This window comes from Macaca thibetana, chromosome 6, assembly GCF_024542745.1.
Source record: "Macaca thibetana thibetana isolate TM-01 chromosome 6, ASM2454274v1, whole genome shotgun sequence".
Lineage (NCBI taxonomy): Eukaryota > Metazoa > Chordata > Mammalia > Primates > Cercopithecidae > Macaca > Macaca thibetana.
In genome coordinates, this window is record NC_065583.1 from 112,819,650 (window position 1) to 112,843,778 (window position 24,129).

Here is a 24,129-nt window from a genome sequence, read left to right on the forward strand (position 1 = left end):
GTCCAGGAGTGATGTCCCCGGCCTTTACGGAGTGCTGCTTTGAACATGAGACCTGAAAATTTTTGGAGGTATATTATTGTTTTCTAGTCAGCACAGAATACTCATTTGCTTAGTATCCTTATGTCAGACTTAGGGACTCTAACCTAACCTTAGTTGATTCATTTAAATCAACATACATGATATTTTTTTAACCCAATGCTGCAGTTTTAGGGCAACCCCCCTGCCACCCCACCTTATTCTTTAAGTCATGTGAACATTATTTTATTATTCTAGTGCATCCCAGCTTATCACTTTGTACCCTCTAATCATAAGTAGCTTTTTGGGCATCTTGGTCCACTGCAGCTGCTGTGATTTTTCTGGCTTTGGTAATAATAAACTCCACAGTCACAGCACTGTCTGCGCACTCCAATCCTCACTCCAACCCCCAGGCTTTCTGGTTGTTTATGTTCACTTGTTTCACAAAAACAGAAAAGTTCTCTATTCTAATGTAAATAACTCTATCTTCCAGAGTCATTAGAAATTAAGCAGCCCTGGAACAAATTCAAGGGTTAAATATAAGTATTATAAAAGAAAGATTTTCACGCCTGTAATCCCAGCACTTTGGGAGGCTGAGGCGGGCAGATCACCTCAGGTAGGGAGTTCGAGGCCAGCCTGACCAATACAGAGAAACCCCGTCTCCACTAAAAACACGAAAACTAGCCGGGTGTGGCGGTGCATGCCTGTAATCCCAGCTACTCGGGAGGCTGAGGCAGGAGAATTGCTTGAACTCGGAAGGCGGAGGTTGCGGTGAGCCAAGATCACGCCATTGCACTCCAGCCTGGGCAAGAAGAGCGAAACTCCATCTCAAAAAAATAAAAAAGAAAAGAAAAGAAAAGAAAAGAAACATTCAATGTTTCAATGTAGGTATTATAAGAGAAACACATTTATAACACTTAAATGCAAGTATTATAAAAGAAACAGGTGTTAATCTTATGATACCTGTTATATAGTGATTTTTACTGTTTTTAAATCTGGTTCTACTTTTATTTTAAAACAATTTTACTTTAAAATTAACAATGTGGAATTTACACAGATACACAGAGTTATATTTAAAATATACTCTTTTTTTATATTTATCAACTGTCAATTTTGATAATGATTAAAATGAGTGTGGGAAACACAATTTGAGTTGCTCAAAATGCAGCTTATTTGAAAACACTGGAAGCACAATATGACTTTTATTTAGCAATAGTTTGTATCATTTGTCACCTCTGAATATATCATGATTGACTCTTGGCTTTTGAGAGGTTCAACTTGTTAAAATGGCTTATAATTACCATTTCCTCTTTGCTACTTAAATTTTCACTACTGGCCAGCAGAAGTTACCTCAATTTGGTTCATCTGCTGAACCTCCACACATCCTTGAAAGCACCCTTGTTAGAGAGAGAGAGAGAGAGAGAAACAAAGAGAGAGACAGAGAGAGAGAGAAACAGAGAGAAAGAGAGAGAGAGAGAGAGAGAGAGAGAGAGAGAGAGAGAAAGAGTTCCAAAAAAAGAAAATGTTCCAACAAAATTCTGCCTATTTCAATCATGACATCCGGTTATGTTCCAAAAACAGTCCTGAAGACCTTTAGTGGAGAATAATATCAGAGACCAAAATCAGGGTAAATAAAGTGACTATTAGTTTTTTATATGACTACTAGAGAAGGTAACTGTTATCACCTTTTTTTTTTTTTTTTTCCTGTGATGGAGTCTTGCTCTGTTGCCCAGGCTGGAGTGCAGGGGCTTGATCTCGGTGCACTGCAACCTCCGCTTCCTGGGTTCAAGCAATTCTCCTGCCTCAGCCTCCCAAGTAGCTGAGATTACAGGCATGTGCCACCATGCCTAGCTAGTTTTTTGTATTTTTAGTAGAGACAGGGTTCAACATGTTGGGCAGGCTGGTCACGAATTCCCGACCTTAAGTGATCTGCCCACCTTGGCCTCCCAAAGTTCTGGGATTACAGGTGTGAGCCACCATGCCCAGCCTGTTTATTACCTTCTTTTGAATGAGATGGAAAAATTGTTTTGATTTAGTAAAGATGATAAATTCATATGGAAGATTTCAGTTTAACTCTATGTTGACTGTCCTTTTTTGGCCTTAATGCAAATAACTTAATTTCCCCTTCTTTTCTAATTATCATCTTTAATATTCATATACATGCAAGAAAGTGCTACATCAATCTATTTCTGTGAATTATACTACTATTAAAATTAGAAGGAATCTCCTTTTTTTTTTTCTTTTTGAGACAGCGTCTTGCTCTGTCGCCCAGGCTGGAGTGCAGTGACATGATCTCGGCTCACTGCAACCTCCACCTCCCAGATTTAAGCAACTCTCCCATCTCAGCCTCCCAAGTAGCTGGGATTACAGGCACGTGTCACCATGCCTGGCTAATTTTTATGTTTTTAATAGAGACGGGGTTTCACCATGTTGGCCAGGCTGATCATGAACAAAATCTCAATTTTTAAAACAATTTTATTTCATCTAAGTATGTAATTAATATATACCACTTGTTATATATATATACCATTCATTAATATATACCAATCATTTCACCATTTTATATTTGGCTACAGAATAAACTAATAATTTTTTCTACTTCATCAAGTAAACATAGGTAGAACGTACATGGGGATGTCCTTCTACTTCCATAAGTAAAATAGAGACCTCACATTTGTTTGTCTTCATTTGTAAGCTAAAATTACCATTATTTTTAATCCCAGTTTTAGTATTTAGCTCCAATATTTCAGATGCCTTTAGAAAAACACAAGGTATTTATTACTTTAGTATTATACCAGCTAATGAATTCCAAAAAGAAATTAAGAATGTCAGTAAAAACAATTAAGTTAATATTATATTAATACAGTGTAAATTTAAAAGAATGGTCAAAAGCTATCAAATACTAGGAAACTTCGTCCATAGTTTCAAGTGTGAAAATTTCTGAAGTCCATGTAATATTCAACATTAAGCTTAAAAAGCATTAAATCACAAAAGATTCCAAAGTACATGGTTTATTGTACACTTCAGTTATAGTTCTTTGTTCACATCATATTTGCAAATCTCTCAACCAGTCCAGATATGGGTATACTTCATAATTTGGTACATAAACAGACATACAAAACTAGAAACTTACATTCATTGAAAACTTGAACCCCTTAAGCTTTAATGCAATAATTTAATTAATGGATAATTAAAAAGTTATGGCTGTATCCCAATATTTGCATCTTGGCATAACTGTGCAATCATCACAGAGATAAAGTAAATCACATTTAAAGAATTAAAACTGACAGAAGTAATCTTTAGTTTCTCAGTAAATATTCTTCCAATTAGTGGCATCAGGTAAAGAGATCCCCACACTGAGAAATATTAAATATTTGGTTCTATTTATTGAGTAGTGTTGTATTACCTTTCATTTTAAAAGCATTTAGGATAAAATTCCTTCAATTTAAAATTTTTAGTTGAACCAGAACAATGTGGAAAAATAACTGACTAAAAAAAGTCATGAAAGTATGAAAGGAGAGTGAAGGAGAACTTACCAGAAATTATAAGTCACTAGAAAAGCCAGTGTATTCAAAACAGAATGGTGTTGGCACAGAAACAGACAGATAGGAGCAGAATAGAGAGTCCAGAAACAGTTCCAAATATATATGGCATCTTTATACGTGACAAGGACAACAATTCAATCCCATGAAAAATAAAGTTTCTTGTGTTAACTAGGACTTAAGTAACTGGTCATCCATCTAGGGAAAAAAAAAGAAAGAGAATCCTACCTCACCTCGTGTACAAAATTTTAAGTTGAAGATTGAATGTTTTTTTAAAATGGTGAGAAAATTTAAGAGAATATCTGCATGACCTTGGGATGGACAATACCACTCTGAGCAAAACAAATAATTCAGAAGCAATAAAGAAAAAGACATATTTGATTAAACAATAATTAACAATTTCATTTGGCAAAAGACATCATAAACAGATAAAAACTGCAAAGACATTTGCATGCATACAACAACAGATTAATACTTTCATGTAAGAGTTTGTAGAAACTGAAAAACACTACTAAATGGAAAAATGGGCAGTGAAAATGAGCATGAAATGAAGAAAAGAGAAATGTAAATGAACAGTAAACATATGAAAATATACTCAACATCAGTGATACTGAAGGAAATGCAATTTAAAGTAATGACCAGGCGTAATAAGGTTGGAAAGAATTAAGGGCAGTGACATCCAGTGCTGGTGAGAATGTAGGAAATGGGCATTCTTATGTGTGAAGGTGATTTGCTATTCTTTTGGGTAAAGTGATAGCTATTAAAATTAGAAATACACCTACCGTTTGACCAAGCAATTCCACTTCTGGGAATCTATCCTATAGGAAAAAAAGGACCAGTACGTAAGGATATAGGTACAAAAATGTTTATTGCAGCATTGTTTGTTGTGGGGAGGGGAAAAAGGGAGTACTGAAAACAACAAGAATGTCAGTTAATAGGAAAATGGTTAAATAAAATGTGGCATATCTATAATGTAGAACATAATATAATTATTAAAATAAATCTGATAAATTTGTGTCTACTGACTTGGCAGACTGATAAGGTGACAAAAGAAAATCGAGGAGTGAGTGTTTAACATTCTTGTTTAAGACACGTAGTAGCAACAACTGCAACGAATCAATGTATGCAAATGTACCTGCACCTGTATGCACATGAAGTGAAGAATGGAAGAATACACACCAGTCTAACAATGACTACCTAAGGTTGTGGATAAATACAGGGATTGGAAGGGATAGGGATTATTTACTTTCTCTTTGTATATCTTTGTGCTGTTTCACTAGTTACCATGATCACAATAGTAATTTCATAATTTTCAAAACTATGTTATTAACTTTTATAAATGGTAGTACAGTAGTATTTCTATACATTCATCTTTAGTAAAACAGTAGTAAATGAACAAACATTTTTTGCCTATGCGAGTCTCACCAATTGTGTTCAGTTGGGGCTACTTGCTTAATATCCATTCCATCTCTCTCTCTCCCCTCTGTGTATCAGCCATGTAGTTTGGGTGGAACTGACTACACTCCATTTCCAAGGACTCCTGAATGCGCTAAGCTACTGTTCTACACCAGAAATACAATTCAGAGCCACTTATACAATTTAAAATTTTCTAGTAGTCACATTAACAGGTTAACATAATTTTAATAACATTTAACCCAATATATCCACAAATACTATCATTTCAGCATGCTATTAACATAAGAATTACTAATGAGATATTTCGCATTCTTTTTCTGGATCTCAGTTTTGACTATCCGCATTGTAAGAGCTTGAGAGCCACATGTGGCTAGCGGCTACTGCACTGGACAGCGCAGGTCTAAGCTAATGATGGCAATGCTAGAAACACTCCCATGTTCAGGATTAAACACATAATTTAAAATGGTCCAGTTGAAGAAAAACCCATTATGGTAGGAGACGAAAATTTCTTCTTCTTCTTCCATTAACTCTGGAAACTGTGGGCAGACACTGAGGGATAAGTCAGGTGGGAAGCCTGCAGCCAGTGCAGAAGGACCCGTGTCCCTGAGACAGCAGTGAGCCTCGGGACCAGCCCCCCAGTGCAGGAGGACCTGTGTCCCTGAGACAGCACTGAGCCTCGGGACCAGCGTCCGCGGGCAGCCTCCACTGTTTAGTTACACAGCTAGCAATTTTTTTCCTCCAATCACTTTGAGTTACATTTTCTATTACTTGTATCGAAAAGTACACTCATTGACAAACTCATCTATGGACAACGTCACATCCAAAGAGAATAATTTTCTTAAGTACACTAGTTCAAATGCTAAAATTTTCCTCCAATTACTTTTAGTCAAGCTATTCTTTTGTTAAACTAGCTTTATTTGATAACCTTTTTAGAAATCTTCTGAAAATATTCCCAAAGAAGAGTCCCACAGACTAATTTCTTATCATCCAGGGAAACATCCCAGTCACTATACAAGAGAACAAATATTTCTCCTCAGAAGAAAACATGAAATCTCAGAGCAACCAATCAGCTCTCATTCCACCTTCCTTTTTTTTTCTTTTTTTCTTTTTTTTGAGATGGAGTCTCACTCTGAAGCCCAGGCTGGAATGCAGTGGCACGATCTCAGCTCACTGCTACCTCTGCCTCCCGGGTTCAAGTGATTCTCCCGCATCAGCCTCCTGAATCGCTGGGATTACAAGTGTGTGCCACCCCATGCCCGGCTAATTTCTGTATTTTTAGGTGAGACAGGCTGGTTTCCAACTCCTGACCTCAAGTGATCCACCCACCTCTGCCTCCCAAAGTGCTGGGATTACAGGTGTGAGCCACCTCGCCAGGCCTCCGCCTTCTTTTCTGATTCTCACTCTCCAGACCAGAGTTTCTCATCCTCAGCACTACTGACATTTTGGGCAGATAATTCTTTGGGGTTGTCTTGTTCACTGTAGGTGTTTAGAAGTATCCCTGACCTCTCTCCACTAGAAGATAGTGGGAGAAACCCTGGTCCCCAAATAGTTGTGACAACCAAAAAGGTCTCTAGATATTGTCAAATGTCATCTTTGGGGGTAAAATCACCCCCAGTTGAGACCCACTGTCCTAGACAAGCAATCAGTTCAAGTGTATAACTGACCTTCATTGTTGTATCAGACTCAGGCATTGTAGCAATCATTAAAGCATGATGTCACCCTCAGTGTCCCCTGCATCACAACATTTTGGACCGATGGTCCTCTTCCCAGCCACGGAACCTCCTCTGGTCACACTCTTCCTCTTCTACCTCCTCTCTATGCTAAGCGTGAGCTCTCCATTATAGTTCTTTCTAGAAGAAATGTGGCTAGTTCTTCTGACTTCAGCTTCAAATCATTACTTGAGCTACTCCCTGAACCACCCACCCAACTACATCCCTTGCACTTCTCTGAGAGGCTTTTTGGACAAAGTACTTGCTAATTTATGATCACTCATTCCTCAACTCAAACTCCCCAGCCTGGTCCTTCTCCTCCATCAACACACCTGGGGGCCATTCCATCCCATCTTTCCACACTGTATCAGCTTACACACTGTCCTCTTTAATCCATCTCTAAGACTAGAATTTCAGTATAAATACTGGTCAACTTTTCAAAGCTCCTCAGGTTGATCTATGGATTCAATATGATTTCAATAAAAATATCAACAGGCTTTTTTTTGTAGAAGCTGACAAACTGATTCTACAATTAAAACAACTAGAAGAGCCAAAACAACTTTGAAAAAAGATGAACAAAGTTGGAATACTAATGCTTCTGAGATCAAGACTTATTATAAAGCTACAATAATCAAGACAGTAGATTGATATGAAGACAAATCAATGAAATATAAAGTCTGCAAATGGAAACACAAATACACAGACAACTCATTTTTGACAAAAGTTCAAAGCATTTCAGTGGAGAAAAAACAGCCTGTTCAATAAATGGTGCGGGAACAATTAGAGACGTGTATGCAGAAATCAACTTCAATCCATATCTCCCCCCCATGTATAAAAATCAACACATTAATCATAGACCTAATGTACAATCTAAAACTATAAAACTTTTGGAAGAAAACATAGGAAAAACCTTTGTGACCTTGGATTAGGCAAAGATGGCTTAGATCCAACACCAAAAGCATTTAAAGAACGAATAAAGCTTTTGCTCTTCAATAGATGCTATAAAGAGAATAAAAACACAAGCCACAGGCTGGGAGAAAACATTTAAAGATCACATATATAAGGTTTATTTATAATGGCCAAAAGCTATAAATAAGCCAAATGTCCAGCAGCAAGAGACTAACGAAACTGACATAGTCATTCAATAGGATATTACTTAGCAAAAAAATCCTAATAAATGATCGACATATGCTATGACATGGATGAATCTCAAAATAATTACGCTGAGTGAGAAGCCAGGCCTAAAACAAGGGTGCATACAATATCACTCTAGTTATGTAAAATTAAAAAAAATGCAAACTAGTTTCTAGGGATGGAAAGCATTAGTAGCTGTCTGGTTGGGGATGTGGGGGTGGGGAAGCAATGACAAAGGGGCAGGAGAAAACTTCTGGGGGAGATGGGTATTTTATTATCTTGACTGTGCTGGTGGTTTCACGAGTGTATACACATATCAATGTATGAAACTGTGCACTTTAAATTATGTACAGTTTATTATAAGCCAATTATGTCTCAATAATGCTTTTTAAAGAGAGAAATGCAATGCTAGCTATTGGGGAAAATCTCACTACCATACCATGTAGGGACAGCTGAAATTGGTTCATGCTACTTGGGAATCCATGAAAGGAAGCAGTTTTAGAGGTTTTGTTTTGTGGTTTTAAATTCCTCTGTGGGTTAACACAAACAGAATTCACAATTCTTGGGTACATGAACATAATACAGCCTAGATGATATTAAATAGTGGATGTGGTGTGTGTTGGGAGGGAAAGACTTAGACCCTTATGAAAACCAATTTAAAGTGTCTCTGCTTTAATTCTCCTTTTAAGAGACTCCCAAGACAGTCACCACCATCATCTTAAAGGTATGTCTGACCAACATCTTTCAGCAAAAAAAAAAAAAAAAAAAAAAAAAAAAAGAAAGAAAGAAAGAAAAAAGAGAATAAAGCTAAGTGGCCTGAATTCTCAAAGATAATAATCAAATAATATGCTTTTAACCAGGTGTTTGATGGCATTTCTCCCCATGATTCTATCAAATTCAACTACCTCTACATACATATTGGTAGTGCCTTAGAAATCCACCTTAAAAAGCCACCACTATTCCTCTAAGACATGAAACCTGTGTAGTGATCTATTAATTTCATTCCAGTGTATGATGTCAAGTGCATTTTAAAAATATACTTCATTGCTTCCAGTGCTTCTTTAATCCACAAGGACTGGTTTTAGCATTTAAGCTAATTTATTCTAGACATAAAAAAACCTTCTGCTTATTCTTGCAGATAATTGATTCTTGATTTGTTAAGGTACTAAACACTATGGTTTATGTGCTGAAATACAAAACCCCTGGTAAACCCACTCATGTGCCCCACACAAAGCAAACTTGAATGTTTATTGCCTAGGGAGAGAGGTCAAAAGGAGCTGAGAAAGGAGCAGAACTCTCCCTTACTTTGTCCTGCTGCTAGTACAGTGGGAAGGTCCTACTCTCCCTGCAATTAACATTACCACTTGTTCCACAGCAGCCGCACATGGAAGGCACACAGTACCAATTTCTCAAATCAAATGCCCTCCTCAATTTCCTAAAAACAAAATAAATCTAGAAGATAATCTCTGCCTCAAAGCTGACCCGTCTAAGTAGAAGCATATACCATCACCCCCCAAAACAATAAAAGACTGCACTGGAAAATCAGGGTTTGGGAAGAGTTAGGCACTCGATGCTAATGTTACCAAAAGGTTAATGCCATTGATCTCTATGACACACCAAAAGTTAAAAATCGTTTTTTCTGCACAATAAAGAGCACAAAGCATAAGCTAAATTAGTATTTTCTGACAAAGAACATCTTCACATAAACATCTACAAAATATGTAAATATTTCTTGAAAGATTACTTTATATTTCTACAATATACATGTTTAAATTCATTCATTTATTTATTTTTTAGAGACAGGGTCCCACTCTGTTACCTAGGCTAAAGTGCAGGCGCATGATCATAGCACCTCAAACTCCTGGGTTCAAGCAATCCTCCCGCATCAGCCTCCCTAGTAGCTAGCACTATAGATACATGCCTAGCTAACTTTTTTTGTCTTTTTTTTTGTAGTTGCTGTTGTTGTTTGTTTTGGGTTTTTTTGTTTTGTTTTGTCTTTTTTTGTAGAGACAGGGTCTCGTTATTTTGCCCAGGCTGGTTTCCAACTCCAGACTTCAAGCAATCCCCCTGTCTTGGCCTCTACAAGTGCTGGCATTATAGGAATGAGCCACTGCACCCGGCCTGAATTTATTATTAGAATTTGCAATCTAAAAAAAGTTTTAAATGTGTCTGTCTATGCTAGGTCAGATTCCTGCCACCCATTTCCACATGCAAATCAAACACATAGATTGTAATCAGTAAAACTTTTTCCTCTCATGCAAATGTGTTCACAGAACTATCTGCAGAGAATTTCCTTATGGTGCTGGTCAAAAGTTAAGTGAGTGATGTGTGGGATGAAGCAGAGCTCACACGGTCACTGGGAGGAAGTGTGCAGTTACTGGTATTTCCATGGGTTTGTCTCATGTTCCTGTACTTAAGCATGGGAAAGCCCTCAACATCATCCCAAAAGAGGCGATGTCATAAAACAACCTATTAAAAGAAAACAAGGGCCTGGTGCAGTGGCTCACGCCTGTAATCCTAACACTTTAGGAGGCCGAGGTGGGCAGATCACGAGGTCAAGAGATCGAGACCATCCTGGCCAACATGGTGAAACCCTGTCTCTACTAAAAATACAAAAATTAGCTGGTCATGGTGGCGTGCACCTGTAGTCCCAGCTACTTGGGAGGCTGAGGCAGGAGAATCGCTTGAAGGGAGGCGGAGGTTGCAGTGAGCCAAGATTGCACCACTGCACTCCAGCCTGGTGACAGAGTGAGACTGTCTCCCAAAAAAAAAAAAAAAAAAAAAAAAAAGGAGAGAGAGAAAGAAAAGAAAACACATGTGTATTCAGATGAAAATAAATGGACCACCAAAATCCTCAGAGGGTGAGGTCCCTAACTCAGAAAAGTAGAGAAAGAAACCCTGAAAACCTTTTGGTGTGGTTTTTCCCTCTAGTTACTCAGGTCTGATAGTCTACTGCCACAAGGAGTAAAAGAAGAATTTAAATCTTAAGAGTCAAAATGGCAGAGGAGATGGCACAGATTCCAAGAAACACCAGGACACAAGAGAAGTCCTACCTTTCCACAGTTCCCTGTTAGAGCTACCAGGGCCCAACTTGCTACCACACAACAGGGGTAAAGAGAGAACAATACAGAATTCAGCTGCTCTGCTCACATGGCTAATTGGATAATGAATATATTTGGGGACTGCCAGTTACTGCAGCTGGGACCATTACACCACACCAGTGTGGCTGTCACTATTCTCTTTACAGTCTGAGATAAACTCAGCATCCTGGTAGTGCCGGGTGTGTGGCTGCAGGTTTCCCCTTCAGCAACAGTGTTAAGGGGACACTCTTAAGGCAAGTTTGAGGCTTTACTTTCCAAAATGTTCAAAGAAACTATGACAAACATGGTGAAGTCAAGCAAACTCTATGAGGTCTACCCTTTACTGGGTCCATACTGTGGGTGTTGATGCTCGCATTTCTTTATAAAACGAAACATACCTGCATTAGTCTGCTCTCATGCTGCTAATAAAGACACACCCGAGACTGAGTAATTTATAGAGGAAAGAGGTTCAATAGACTCATAGGTCCACAAGGCTGGAGAGTCCCAACAATCATGGCGGAAGGTGAAGGAGGAGCAAGTCATGTCTTACATGGTGGCAGGCAAGAGAGTTTGTGCAGAGGAACTCCCATTTATAAAACCATTTGATCTTGTGAGACTTATTCACCACCATGAGAACAGTGTGGGGGAAGCTATCTCCATCATTCAATTATCTCCACCTGGCACTACCCTTGACACGTGGGGATTTTTACCATTCAAGGTGAGATTTGGGTGGGGACACAGCCAAACCATATCAGTACCCACTCCCTTGCTGATATCTGTTTTTCTAACCCAAGCATGTTGACCTCAAAAAGGAAAGGCTGCTTGCCAGTCCCTGGGAGTTAGGAACCCTAAATTCTGGTCATGGTTTGCAATCAACATATATACTCCCCGAGCACAAGCAAGCCTCAAATCTTCTGAGTCATTAGTTCCTTGTTTACTAAATAAAGATATTTTCAGTCAGACTTCTCTTAAGGCTTCTTCCAGCTCTGAAATTCTATGATTAAAATTTTCCATATAGACTGCTATAATATACCATATTATTCTCTCAACACCTGTCAGTCCCAAAACACAATTTCAAGGAGTGCCCTGATTACCCTGCTGAGAAGAGATGGCTTAAATCTGATAGAGGGGCCACTGAGGACAGGGAGTGAGTTCCCTCAAAGCCTAATGATACTGAGCCGGAACACCTGTGGGATCTGTCCCCACATCTGTGCAGAGAGCTTGTGTCCTTAGGGTTGACCAACACAGGGTACAAGTGAAAGAGCTATCCAAGGACATGGGGTCAACTGCCCCTTTCACACCTCTTCATGGAAACAGAACAGCCCCTGAGAAAATGCTACTCCAATGAGCTAGCTTTAAGGGGATTTCCCCAGCCTACTTTGTGGTCTTTTGCCTAATTCAACAGGACAAAAATAAATGATATGGGGAGAGAGAAAGAAGGGCATAATTCCCAATATATTTTATTTATTTATTTAAGAAAACATACAGTACTTATTGTATGCCAGGTACTGTTATAAACACTTTACAAATACTAATTTAATCCTCTAAATAATTTGAGGACACAATGACATTATCATTCTACTTTAGGAAACTAAGGCACATAGAGGTTAAGGTCACACAGTCGGCTAAATGGCAGAGACAGGATTCAAACCTAGGCAGTGTGACTTCTGAGTCCATGCTCCGAAATGCTACTCAGTGATTACCTATTGATTAACAGATGTGAGAAGGTGGCTTTTAGTGAGACAGCACAGATACCCGCCTCTCTCAATAGGTGCCTCTAAATAAGCGTTGCTGAAAAGCACTGCTCACTAAAAAACTTTCCCCCAATCCTACTTGATTCTGAGTTGCTAAAAAGTTATTCCAGTAAATATGAAATAGGGAACTTCTGCTCCTGCCTTTGGCTATCCAAAAGCTATGCACACCCACCAAAACGCTAAGAACATTAATTCTCAACTGGGAGTGGCATTTTAGATTTACCTTGAAAACTGGTTAAAAGTACTCAAGCCTCTACCTCACCCTGCCCTCAATACACACGAGACTCTGATTTGCATTCCCGAGGGTGTTTGGCAATGCACACAGATTTTTGACAAACCTCCCACAGGTAACCTAATCCTCTCCCCTGGGACAAAACTAAGGTCTTCGTATAATTTTCAAAGGTAAGAAGATCAATCCTACATTGTTTCTATCTCCCAAATCTCTTCCCTACCCACTTCACAGAAGACAAATGCATGTGTGATAAGGAAAGCTGCAAATACGTACCAAATACCAAACCGGCTATTCGATGAATATATAAATGCAATTGACATTCTTCCACAGTCTGAAATCCTCTCTTTACTCTCAGGATAGATTACACTGTTTTCTTTTTATATAAACATGCCACTTTAAATGCTAATTCAGATGTGACACTCGATTTTTTTCTTCGTTTTGTTTTTGGGTTTCTAACATTCAAAATGACACTGGACTTCCATGTGGCTTTGACAATAGATATTTTGAATTCTTGCTTCAATATCTGTGGGAGTGGGAGGACAGAAAGTGCTAAGAAACCTAAATTTATTTTAAAACTTATTCAAATATGGTTTACATGTCCTTTATTTTGTTTGAATTAAACTCTTTCCCTCTCTTTCAGGAAATATTGCCTTTACTTTGCTGACAATCTCACAAATGTAATTCAAGTAAGTTGAAAACCAAGCTGATTCCCTTTCCTTGCCTGCTAGAAATAATCTCATTTTACTCAAACTACTTTTCTAAACAGGCAGTCAAGGCAGTATTTTCTGATATATAACAGGCCTGAATGTAAGTCTTTTTAAAAAATACACACACACACACACACACACACACAATCGACCTATGCCCATTCAATTATACAGAAGTTCACTTCATATCTTGTGTCAAAATTAGGAATTCCAATTTTAGAAATACCCTAATCCAATACATACAATTCAATATGATTGAGACAGGAGACAGCCAAGGGTCCCTGACAAAATCCCACTTTCAAGCCTAAAAGAGCCTGAAGGCTGAAATACCAGACTGCAGGTCCTGGATGAAGCCCTCCCTTTTTCAGCTGATTCTTTCGGAGTAATGCCCACCTGCACCCCGGGAGGATGAGGTAGAGCCTCGGGAAGTTTGCACCCTTTGCAAAGGGGAGGAGCCTGGCCTCTTCTGTTCCTGTGTGGTGACCTGGAATTCTATCTGTGAGGTGGGAAACCTCCTAGCAGGACTCTCTCCTTCACTTTGCTGAGAGTTATTTTTCCTTTTCACCCCGTAAATTCCATATTCCCCACCCTTCTGTATGTCCACGAGCCTAATCTTTCCTGGCCGTGTGAAAAGAGCCCAGTTTTAGCTGAACTAAGGAGAAAGTTCTCCAACAAATATATCTACTGTAAGACAAACTATCTCAGAAGTCTAGCAGGCCCAGCTCCACCCAGAAGCTACCATCAAGTTCCCCTGCTTTGTGGTCCTAACTACTTTTTGACAATATTCTCTCCCTCTGTTGGTCACTCTCATCTTTCATTTCATCTCTGGATGCCCTCTACTGTCCCTAACCAAGAAAGGCAAAATTAGGAAGCGGTAAAATAAGTTCATTATTCTTTTCATGCATTTATTAATGCATTCATATGGTAAAATGGTTCTCAATACCTGCTCAACTTTCTGCTAGCCTTGTTTCTTGCCAGTTCACCAGAAGCATCCCATTAATGAATCGTCTTCTGCTGTGCTAAATTTAGTTTGGGTGACAACCTGTCCTAACCAAAGGTACATACATTTCAGTGAGGTACCAAAGGCATCTCTAAGATCTGGCAGATGAATTTCTACTACTGGAATGTTTGACATGTGGCAGATGTGTTTAAGATGCAAATCCCCTTTGCGGTCAGAGGGGGTGGACCTCCTAGCAGACCTGAAACTATCAAATGCCAGTAGATACCTAGCCCACTCATTCCAAGGCCAGCCCTAATAGACTCCAACCACTCTCAGAGGAATAACGAAAGGGTGAATGGAGAAAAATCATAAAAACATATAAACCAAATACAAAATTCTAAGTCCCCCATCTGAGTGAATGAATCCCCCCTCTCAGCCAATGGCATTCCAAAGCAAACCTGAAAAACTAGTTCAGGCCATGATAAGAAGAGAGGGTCGGACATGCCTCATGATACCCTCCTTCCCTCTGGAATTCAGCACAACTGACCAGCTGACATTAAAACAGAGATCTTAAGACTGACAAAGCAGGCTCTTTGTAGTAAGAGACCAAATTCCAATGTGACTCTAGTATAGCATCACATGACAGATAGCAGGCCCTGAAAGAAATTAAAGTACTTTACCCCAAAATATATTTTTTGATAGATTTTTAAATGGCTCTGCAAATCTGTCTCTTGTGGAGAAAATCTACACTCTGTAGAGACTCTCTTCCCTTTCCAGAACTTTTCCTGATCCAGGAGAGATTAAGAGTCTGACACCTTTTAAGGCCTGACAAGAGACATTTACCATCTGTTCTACATAATAAGAACCCTGGTTTCCACAATCACTTATCTTAACCCGGACACTCCTTTCTACTGATTCCAGGTCTTAGATAATAACTCTTTCAACCAACTGCCAATATCAGAAAATCTTTGAATCCACCTATGATCTGTAAGCACCACCCACCCAGCTATCCCAACTTTCCACACCAAACCAATGCATAATTTACATGTATTGACAGGTGTCTTATGTTTCCTGAAAATGTATAATACCAAGTGTAACCCAACCATCTTGGGCACATGTTCTTAGGACCTCTTGGGATGATGCCTCAGGCCTTGGTCGTTCATATTGAGCTCAGAATAAATCCCTTCAAATATTTTACAGAGTTTGACTATTTTTCATTCACAAACCCTATAAAGAGGAATATTGTTACCAGCTACTAGTATTGTTGCTAGAACAGTTAATTAAAATAAGTAAAACCTTTTAAATTGCCTCTGGGATAATTTGAATACTCTCAGCAACTCCTCAGCATGCAGAGACATACTTTTCCAGGACTATTATACATATTAGGAGCTGCTTCTGCTTTGGGTTCCTGCTGCTGGATATTCTTTTTTTTTTTTTTTTGGAGATGAAGTCTCGCTCTGTCGCCCAGGCTGGAGTGCAGTGGTGTGATCTCAGCTCACTGCAAGCTCTGCCTCCCAGGTTCATGCCATTCTCCTGCCTCAGTCTCCCGAGTAGCTGCGACTACAGGCACCCGCCACCATGCCCAGCTAATTTTTTATATTTTTTAGTAGAGATGGGGTTTCACTGTGTTAGCCAGGATGGTCTCGATCTCCTGACCTTGTGATCTGCCTGCCTTGGCCTCCCAACGTACTGGGATTACAGATGTGAGCCATTGCACCCAGCCTTTTTTTTTTTGAGACAGAGTCTCACTCTGTTGCCCAGGTTGGCATGGGCATGATCTCAGCTCACTGCAACCTCCACCTCCTAGGTTCAAATGATTCTCCTGCCTCAGCCTCTGAAGTAGCTGGGATTACAGGCATGCACCTCCAAGCCTGGTTAATTTTTGTATTTTTCAGTAGACATGGGATTTTTGTCATGTTGGCTAGGCTGGTCTTGAACTCCTGACCTCAGGTGATCCACCTGCCTCGGCCTCCCAAAGTGCTAGGATTACAGGCATGAGCCACCACGCCTGGCCTTGGATATTCCTTTAAAAGCATCCTTAAAGCATGTGTGTGGACATAAAGATGGGAATAATAGACACTAGGGTCTACTAGGTCTACTAGTGCAGGGAGACAAAGGGGAAAGGGCTGGAAAACTACAGTTTGGGTACTATATTCACTCACTACCTGGGTGTCAGGATCATTTTTACCCCAAACCTTAGTGTCATGCAATATACTCCTGTAGCAAATCTACACATGTACTTCCTGAACCTAAAAGTTGAAATTATTTTTCGAAAGAGTTGGAAAAATTTTATAAATAAAAATACATTTAAAACAGCTGTCGCAATCAAATATCATAAACCAATCCATCAATCAAGCAAGCAAGCAAGCATGTGTGGCCAGAGAACTTAAAGCTAAGAAACTGCCAAGTGTCAGTCACTGCTTCTACTAAAATGAAGTGATAACTGCAGATAATTTTATAGATCCCAGACCTACAAAGCCATGAAACAATGCACCAAGGCTTATAATTAAACAAGGTGGAGGAAAGGTCATTTTAAGTAGCGGGGAGAACCTATTTGCTAAGAATAGATAACACAGTTTCCTTCTTCTCTGTACGAAGACATCTGAAAGACCACTTAAAAGCAGGAGGCGGCACAGGAGCTGGCCTGAGCAGATTTCCTGCTCCTCTCTCCAGGGTATAAACACCATCAAGGCACTCTAGGGAATTCCATGAAAAAAGAAGCCTCTCTGTCCTGGAGAGCTGTTTATTTAGGCAATTAACAAAACACAAAGGAGTCCTTTAAAAATAAATAATGGCTGCCAGGGACACCTTGGTTTGGCTCCTAACCATCGTGGGCTCACATCTTGGGCTCTTCCACTTTTTGCACTTTCCTTGCCTGAAAACAAACATTTCCCTGTGAATTTTTCCACTTAGAAATGTGATTTCAGGACTTACATGCAAAATATGGGTGGATTTTAGAAAAAAAGTACCACAACAATAATGGCGCTTTCATAAATACAGACGGTACAAATTAGTTATTAGAAAAATCTAAATCAAACAACATGCAGAAGGTTGATGTGTTCCATACTGAATTGAAACCATGAAGGATCTGGCATCAGCCATCCGGCCGTGGCATCACCACTTGTCCTCATGGCGCAGGCACAGTGACAGAACCTAAGAGAACAGGGCAGGTCCATTGCTTGGAGGCTCCCAATCTAGGAGGGGGAGACAGATTTGTACAGACTCCACAAATGTCTGCACTATGTAGTTATTATACCGGGCACCTTGCTGAACACAAAGAACAGGCATTCAGAGTCACATCTCTTTGATGGGATAAAAATCTAAAGCAACAAATCTAGTTCTGAAACTAAGTGTAATAATATGCCATCATAAATGCTATTATCTCATTTGCTTCATCCCCTGGCTTCAGGTAGTATATACTAAAGCATTTCAAGATTATTACAATTTATCATCATAATTTTTTCTATGATGTTCTGGCATTAACCAATTGGTATCTGCCACTGTAGATATTTTAGTTACTGTCAAATCATATTTATTTGGAGCAATCTTTATTATGAGACAAAATTAACCAAATACACACACACACACACACACACACACACACACAAATACAGGTGTGATATATTTTCTTATTCAAAATAGAATGTTTACATAATTGTTATTCAAATTACTTAAAAATCTACATAAATACTTGGTTAAAGCAATTTTAATCCTACTTCCATACAATCACTGAGTATTTTACATAAAATATTTCAAGAATACCAAAAATACAGAGGGTATAATATAAACACCCATATACACACTACCACATTAATGATATACGTGAAACTCCTTGCAGAGGCCTCTCAAATCCAATTTACTTCATTTTCTCCACTAGTAAGTGACCTTTATCATAAACTTGCTTTCCATGCATCTTTTATACCTTTACTGTAAATGCCTGTATTCAGAAACAACATATTGTTTTGCATACTTTTAAGTTTTATAATATAAATGCCATCTTGCGGCCGGGCGCGGTGGCTCAAGCCTGTAATCCCAGCACTTTGGGAGGCCGAGACGGGCGGATCACGAGTTCAGGAGATCGAGACCATCCTGGCTAACACGGTGAAACCCCGTCTCTACTAAAATACAAAAAAAATTAGCCGGGCGAGGTGGCGGGCGCCTGTACTCCCAGCTACTTGGGAGGCTGAGGCAGGAGAATGGCGTGAACCCGGGAGGCGGGGCTTGCAGTGAGCTGAGATCCGGCCACTGCACTCCAGCCTGGGCTACAGAGCTAGACTCCGTCTCAAAATAAATAAATAAATAAATAAATGCCATCTTGTACCTGGAATTTGCTTTTAGCACTTATCATTCTATTCTTGATAATTATACCTGCTGATACGTATAATCTTGTCCAGTTACTTTACCTGCTGTATAATATTTCACTATCTGACTATATTATGATTTTGACAGGTAGCTGGAAGGAGAGGGATAAGGCAATGTGATAACTTTAGTTCCAAGGAGAATGAGGGGGAAAGTACAGGAAGTATCTGGGATCAGAAGCAGCCTTGGCAAATGGCTATTCATTGAATGGAAAAAGAAGAGAAATAGCTAAAATCCAGCTGTCTAGGAAGCTGTAATGCCTCTGGAAAAGTGATCTGGAGTTACTTGATTATCTCATAACAGCATCTTGCCTAGAAAGCTGTTTCCCTCACTTCTCTTGTCTATTACCCAGTCACAATCATTGCTTCTACACCTTTTAAAAATGTTTATAAAACAAGAGAGTCTTCAAGTTAGTTCTCATTAAAATGATCATAAATAATAAATTAGTGAGGATCTGAATTTCTTTTTCTAGACAGAATAGTTTGCTTTTTTATACTTTCAATTAATAACAAAAAAAATTTCCTGAGGTCTTTCATTTCTGAAAGCTTTCAATGTAATATATGTTTTTACCATGATTCTCGATATAAAAGTTATCTTTAAGCTTATTTAAAGCAATATTCAAAATTTTCAAAAAAATGTGGAAAACCCCGTAAGTTTCAGAATGCTGAAAATGCAATTTTAAAACTGCTATCTTTCAAGACATACAGATTTGAAGCAGTAGATATATCAAAAGAGGCCTTTTCAGTCTTTATCAAGGTACACACTCTCTAACAAGTTGGATCACATTGCTATATAACCAAAGACAATAAGAAATACATCACACTGTGTGCAGTTGCTTATGTTAATATGGAACAACAACAACAACAAAGAGACTGAAAAGAACAGCAAGAGCAAATCTCTAATCTTTCTGGGAGAAGATATAAAAAGATTTCAAAGCATTTATGGAGGAGTCATGTACGCAGTAAATAAAGTGTTAACAGGTTTAATTATCAGGTACTATTACGTTGGCTAGCTGATACTAATAAAGATACATTTGTGCCTTTCTTCATTAGATTTGTATAAAATTACTCTAGCATTTATTTTAAAAAGCATTTTCCCTTTCTCAAAGTCATAAAAGAACCTTGCACGAGGAAAGTAATTACTGGCATTCTGTACAGTATTCACTAAAAACGCTGAGTGACAATGGGTTCTAGCACAGGTATATCAGGCATCGTTAATTCTCTGGGGAATATTCGTGTTTAACAGAAAATACAAAATAGCATGTTTATTTTTAGTTTATCTCACTTGAAAGTACTAATTTTCCCAGAATTCACGAAAAAAGTAGATTTGTGTTCACATATACATATATAGTGTGCTTCATGCTCATCATCTGAATGCTCAATTGACTTTTAACAGGGAGGGGAGTTTAAATGGCTCTGATGTAAATCAAACTTTCTCTTACTATGTTTCCAAAGGATGGGCTCCAAACAACTTATGTCATTATTCTTTTTTCATTAAAGATCCCATTTTCTCAAATAAAGAAACTTAAAATACTTTCCTTATCACGTATTTTCACATCAACTCATGGCTATCAGCTAACATTAACAGAATTGAGACTTAAGTGCAAAAGAGGAAATTACCCTTAAATAGAAACATGAAATCTAATTCTGTAATTAACATGATCTTTATAATATTATTGGAAACACTAATGTGATAAAACAAGAAACAAAAAACAAAACCCATGTGCAATCTATTAAAAAGACTAAAAGCAAGATTTGACTTAAGTTCTGAAGCTTTCAAATAAAAGAGAAAGGGTGTTTAAGCCTTAAAGAAAAGTGCAAAAAAGCAAATGAGATTTTTTTCTATAAAAGTATTTCATGTAGTTTTCTATTTTTCTTTTGTCTTGTCATGATGGGAAATATCAAAAAGTTTGGACTTTTCCAAGTTTAGGCAACAGAGTCCTAATCATGATGCAGAAGAGGAAAGAGTTTAATTCTAAGTCCATTTCCTATAGCAAACTATTTTCTGTTAAACTCTAGCACAGAGAGATGGAAGCTAAAAGCTAGTGACAATTTATCTTGGCACATTCTCCAAAAATAATAATCCAGTATCTGCCTGGCAGCCTAAACTTGTACAAAAGACAGGAAGCAAAATGGACAGTAATAAAATGTTCACAGCTGATGAATTTTTGGTTCTTAGATGCAAAGGCTGAAATTTTCCAAAATTTAGCCTAGAATAAACCCTATATTTCAACAGTTACCAAATTTTTTTCTAATCCTCCAAGAGGAGAGTTGTAAAAACTTATCTTAAATACTATTTTTTTAAAGGAGGTGCTCCATCTACTAACTTCTTCAACTTAAATCAGACATCAAATGTAAATGTTTCCAGACCAGCCCTTACACAGTACTATCGGATAACAAATCTGACTTTAAATGTGGTCAAATATTGAGGGTAGTTAATTCTGTCCTCAATTTCATTCTGCAACTTGCTAATGGAAAAAAAACTATGATTTGTGCAAATATATTAATGGTCTTAAAAATAAAAGATTAAAACACACTATAAAGAAATCAAGTCAAAGTTCATAAATCCATTATTTTAATACAAGAGCATGACATGAATCAGTTCAGTAAGATCTAGATCTAATAATGGAAAGTTCAACTGATTCAAAGTCTCCAATTCAGATTCAAAAGTACATAATTTACTCCATATAAAATCCATAGTATAAAAAAATCATGGATTTCAGATCATAAAGAACACTCATTCTTGATTCAGATCAATTTACACTATCTCCTGACCAAATAATGTTTTTGCTTGATTATATAACAGCATTTTAAAAAATTAAGATTCTCCAAGGAATAAATATGCATTTAGGTTTACAATGCCCATATGGAACAAACCCTGAAAATTATGAAATTATTACTGTTTGACTTTTATAAGTAAATTCAGTTTTTTGTTTTCTTCAGTTGATTATCATTCATTTTACAATTGCCACTAATGACTCAGAGAAGAATCAAACTATAAACTATATATTAATAAAAAGAAAACAAGGAAACAAAATCCTACTACTTACAAACTTCCTCTTCTGGGGAGACTCAGCTCCTTCTGCAAAAGAAAAAAAAAAACCATATATAAGTGATGCTGCATTAACCTTAGATTACTATGATACCAAACGGATAACAAAGAACGTATCATCCCTCATTATGCTTGATTTGGCATTTCCTATACTGAAAACATTTTAATGTCATAATTTTATGCTGGATCCCTTCTTACACGGTTCTCTTTACACACTGTGTTTAAGGTACAAACACAGCTTATCTGAATTCCAGAGCAGAAAAACCATCAATCTTCCCAAAGCAACTACAGTAAAATACTGAGTTGAGTTACATGGCCCTACAATTGAGCATACGGAAAATCTGAGCAAGCAAAGAATTTATCCAAACAGGATTTAGCTATAAGAAGTAGGAGACATTTTGCAGGATTATAATTAAATGAAAGGTGCAATGAAAGGGACAATTAAATCGAACTATTTGCCCTCAACAGAAATATATTCATGCAAAACATTATGCATACCAAAGATTGCACTTTCTATTTTTTAAATGATAATGGAAAAGATTTCCTTTTGGTGTTATTTCTCAAAACATCCATTTATTCATTGGGATATTTAAAAGCAGCTTAATCAACTTCTAAAAGGTAATCAGACAGCCATGACAATTATTAGAGTGCTTCATAGTTTTAAAAGGGTGCCTTCACACTTCTCTCAATTTGAGATTCTTATCTACCTAATCATCAAGAGGCTGTGGAAAACCAAAAAAAAAAAAAAAAAAAACACACACAAGAAAACAAGCCAACCAAAGAAATAAACAAAAATAGATTCAGAAATACCTCTATCCACTAATGAAGTTTTCAAAGCTCAAGAATAATTACTTGCTGTCAATTATTAAAGAATAGGAAGCGATGAGTCATTTGGCTATTTAAACTCAAACTGAAGCCCACTATGACTAAACTTGGTTATTCATGCCCATAATTCTCATTTATTTTTCTGCCTTTCAGGTGCTTGAGCATTATCCTTTGAAAGGTATTTCCCCATCAGCTTCAAACTCACCTTTCCTGTTTCTTATTTTTATTGACTATTTCAATGTTTGTCATGGACAGCAGGCTCAGCTATCACTTTTCCACAGCACAACTTACTCCAGCACAGCTTACAGAAAGTGGCCACAAGAGTGTCAGACCAGAGCAGAGGAGAGCTCTGTGGCTGCTGCTTTAAACACAGCAGGCCTTACTTATTAACTGGCAAATATATTTCCATACAGATATAGTAATCACATAACTGTTTAAAAGCAAGAAAAACAATCAGCAACTTTAGGAATGAATTGTCATCTTCTTTCTCCCAATAGCAAATGTTTTCTTTTCAAGGGCTCTAGGGTTCAGTGGTAAAGTGCCTTTTTGTTTTGTTTTGCTTTGCTTTTTTCTTTAATCCTTGATTAGCTCCAAGAAATTATAGTGTTTGCTGAACTTGGCTCCCTGATTCTAAAACATAAATATACCTTCATTTACTAAAACCTCTAATGACAAGAGAAAAGTCTCTGACCAAGACCGTTTTCCTTGGGAACCAAAACATAAATAGAAAACCAATGAGTAATTTTCTATACATGGATCTTTGGTTACAACAAGCATTGAGAAATCTGTGTTGTATTCAGGTTAAAGAAAAGAAAAAGAACTTCCTAGATGTAATAGCTCAACACACTATATTTTTTATTTTTTAATTTTTATTTATTTTTAGGATGAGGTCTCACTACATTGCCCAAGCTGATCTCAAACTCCTGGGTTCAAGCATCCACTTGCCTCAGCCTCCTGAGTAGCCAAGATTACAAAGTACACCACACTGTACCAGACCCAGGCCATTTCTCCTAGAAAGAAATTGATACTACTGCAGAGCAAAAGGTCTAGAGACCAAATGAATAATACTGCTCTGTCCAGTAAGTTGATCTGACAGCCGCATAAAAGGTACCTGAGGTATTATCATTAATAACAACAAAATAATAAATCAGATGTTATTTCAACTATATATGCAAATAGATCATTCAGAAGACATAAGAGGAAAGGGACCAAATGAATGACCCGAACAGTTCCATCAATCATATTCCACCAAATGACCCGAGCATAAACTGGCTGCTTTGCTCTGAGAAAAAGCTGCTGAAACAGCAAGATAAGGGATAAAAACCAACTCTGCTTTTAATCAGAAGTCTTTCCAGTAGGTCTAGA

The 24,129-nt window shown here is 37.9% G+C and overlaps 1 protein-coding gene across 11 annotated transcripts in view; it reads right to left on the bottom strand.

Annotated features, from left to right (window-relative positions):
* MAST4 (microtubule associated serine/threonine kinase family member 4) overlaps positions 1 to 24,129 on the bottom strand; it is a 575,926-nt gene that overhangs the window by 255,127 nt on the left and 296,670 nt on the right. For 6 of the 11 annotated variants that reach the window (XM_050794435.1, XM_050794434.1, XM_050794433.1 and 3 more), the window contains 2 exons: positions 21,938 to 21,969; positions 4,340 to 4,375 (listed from right to left, as the gene is read on the bottom strand). In XM_050794435.1, coding sequence (XP_050650392.1) covers positions 4,340 to 4,375; positions 21,938 to 21,969 — 68 coding nt within the window. The remainder of the gene's footprint in view (positions 1 to 4,339; positions 4,376 to 21,937; positions 21,970 to 24,129) is intronic. The other 5 variants (XM_050794438.1, XM_050794437.1, XM_050794448.1 and 2 more) reach the window with 1 other exon arrangement.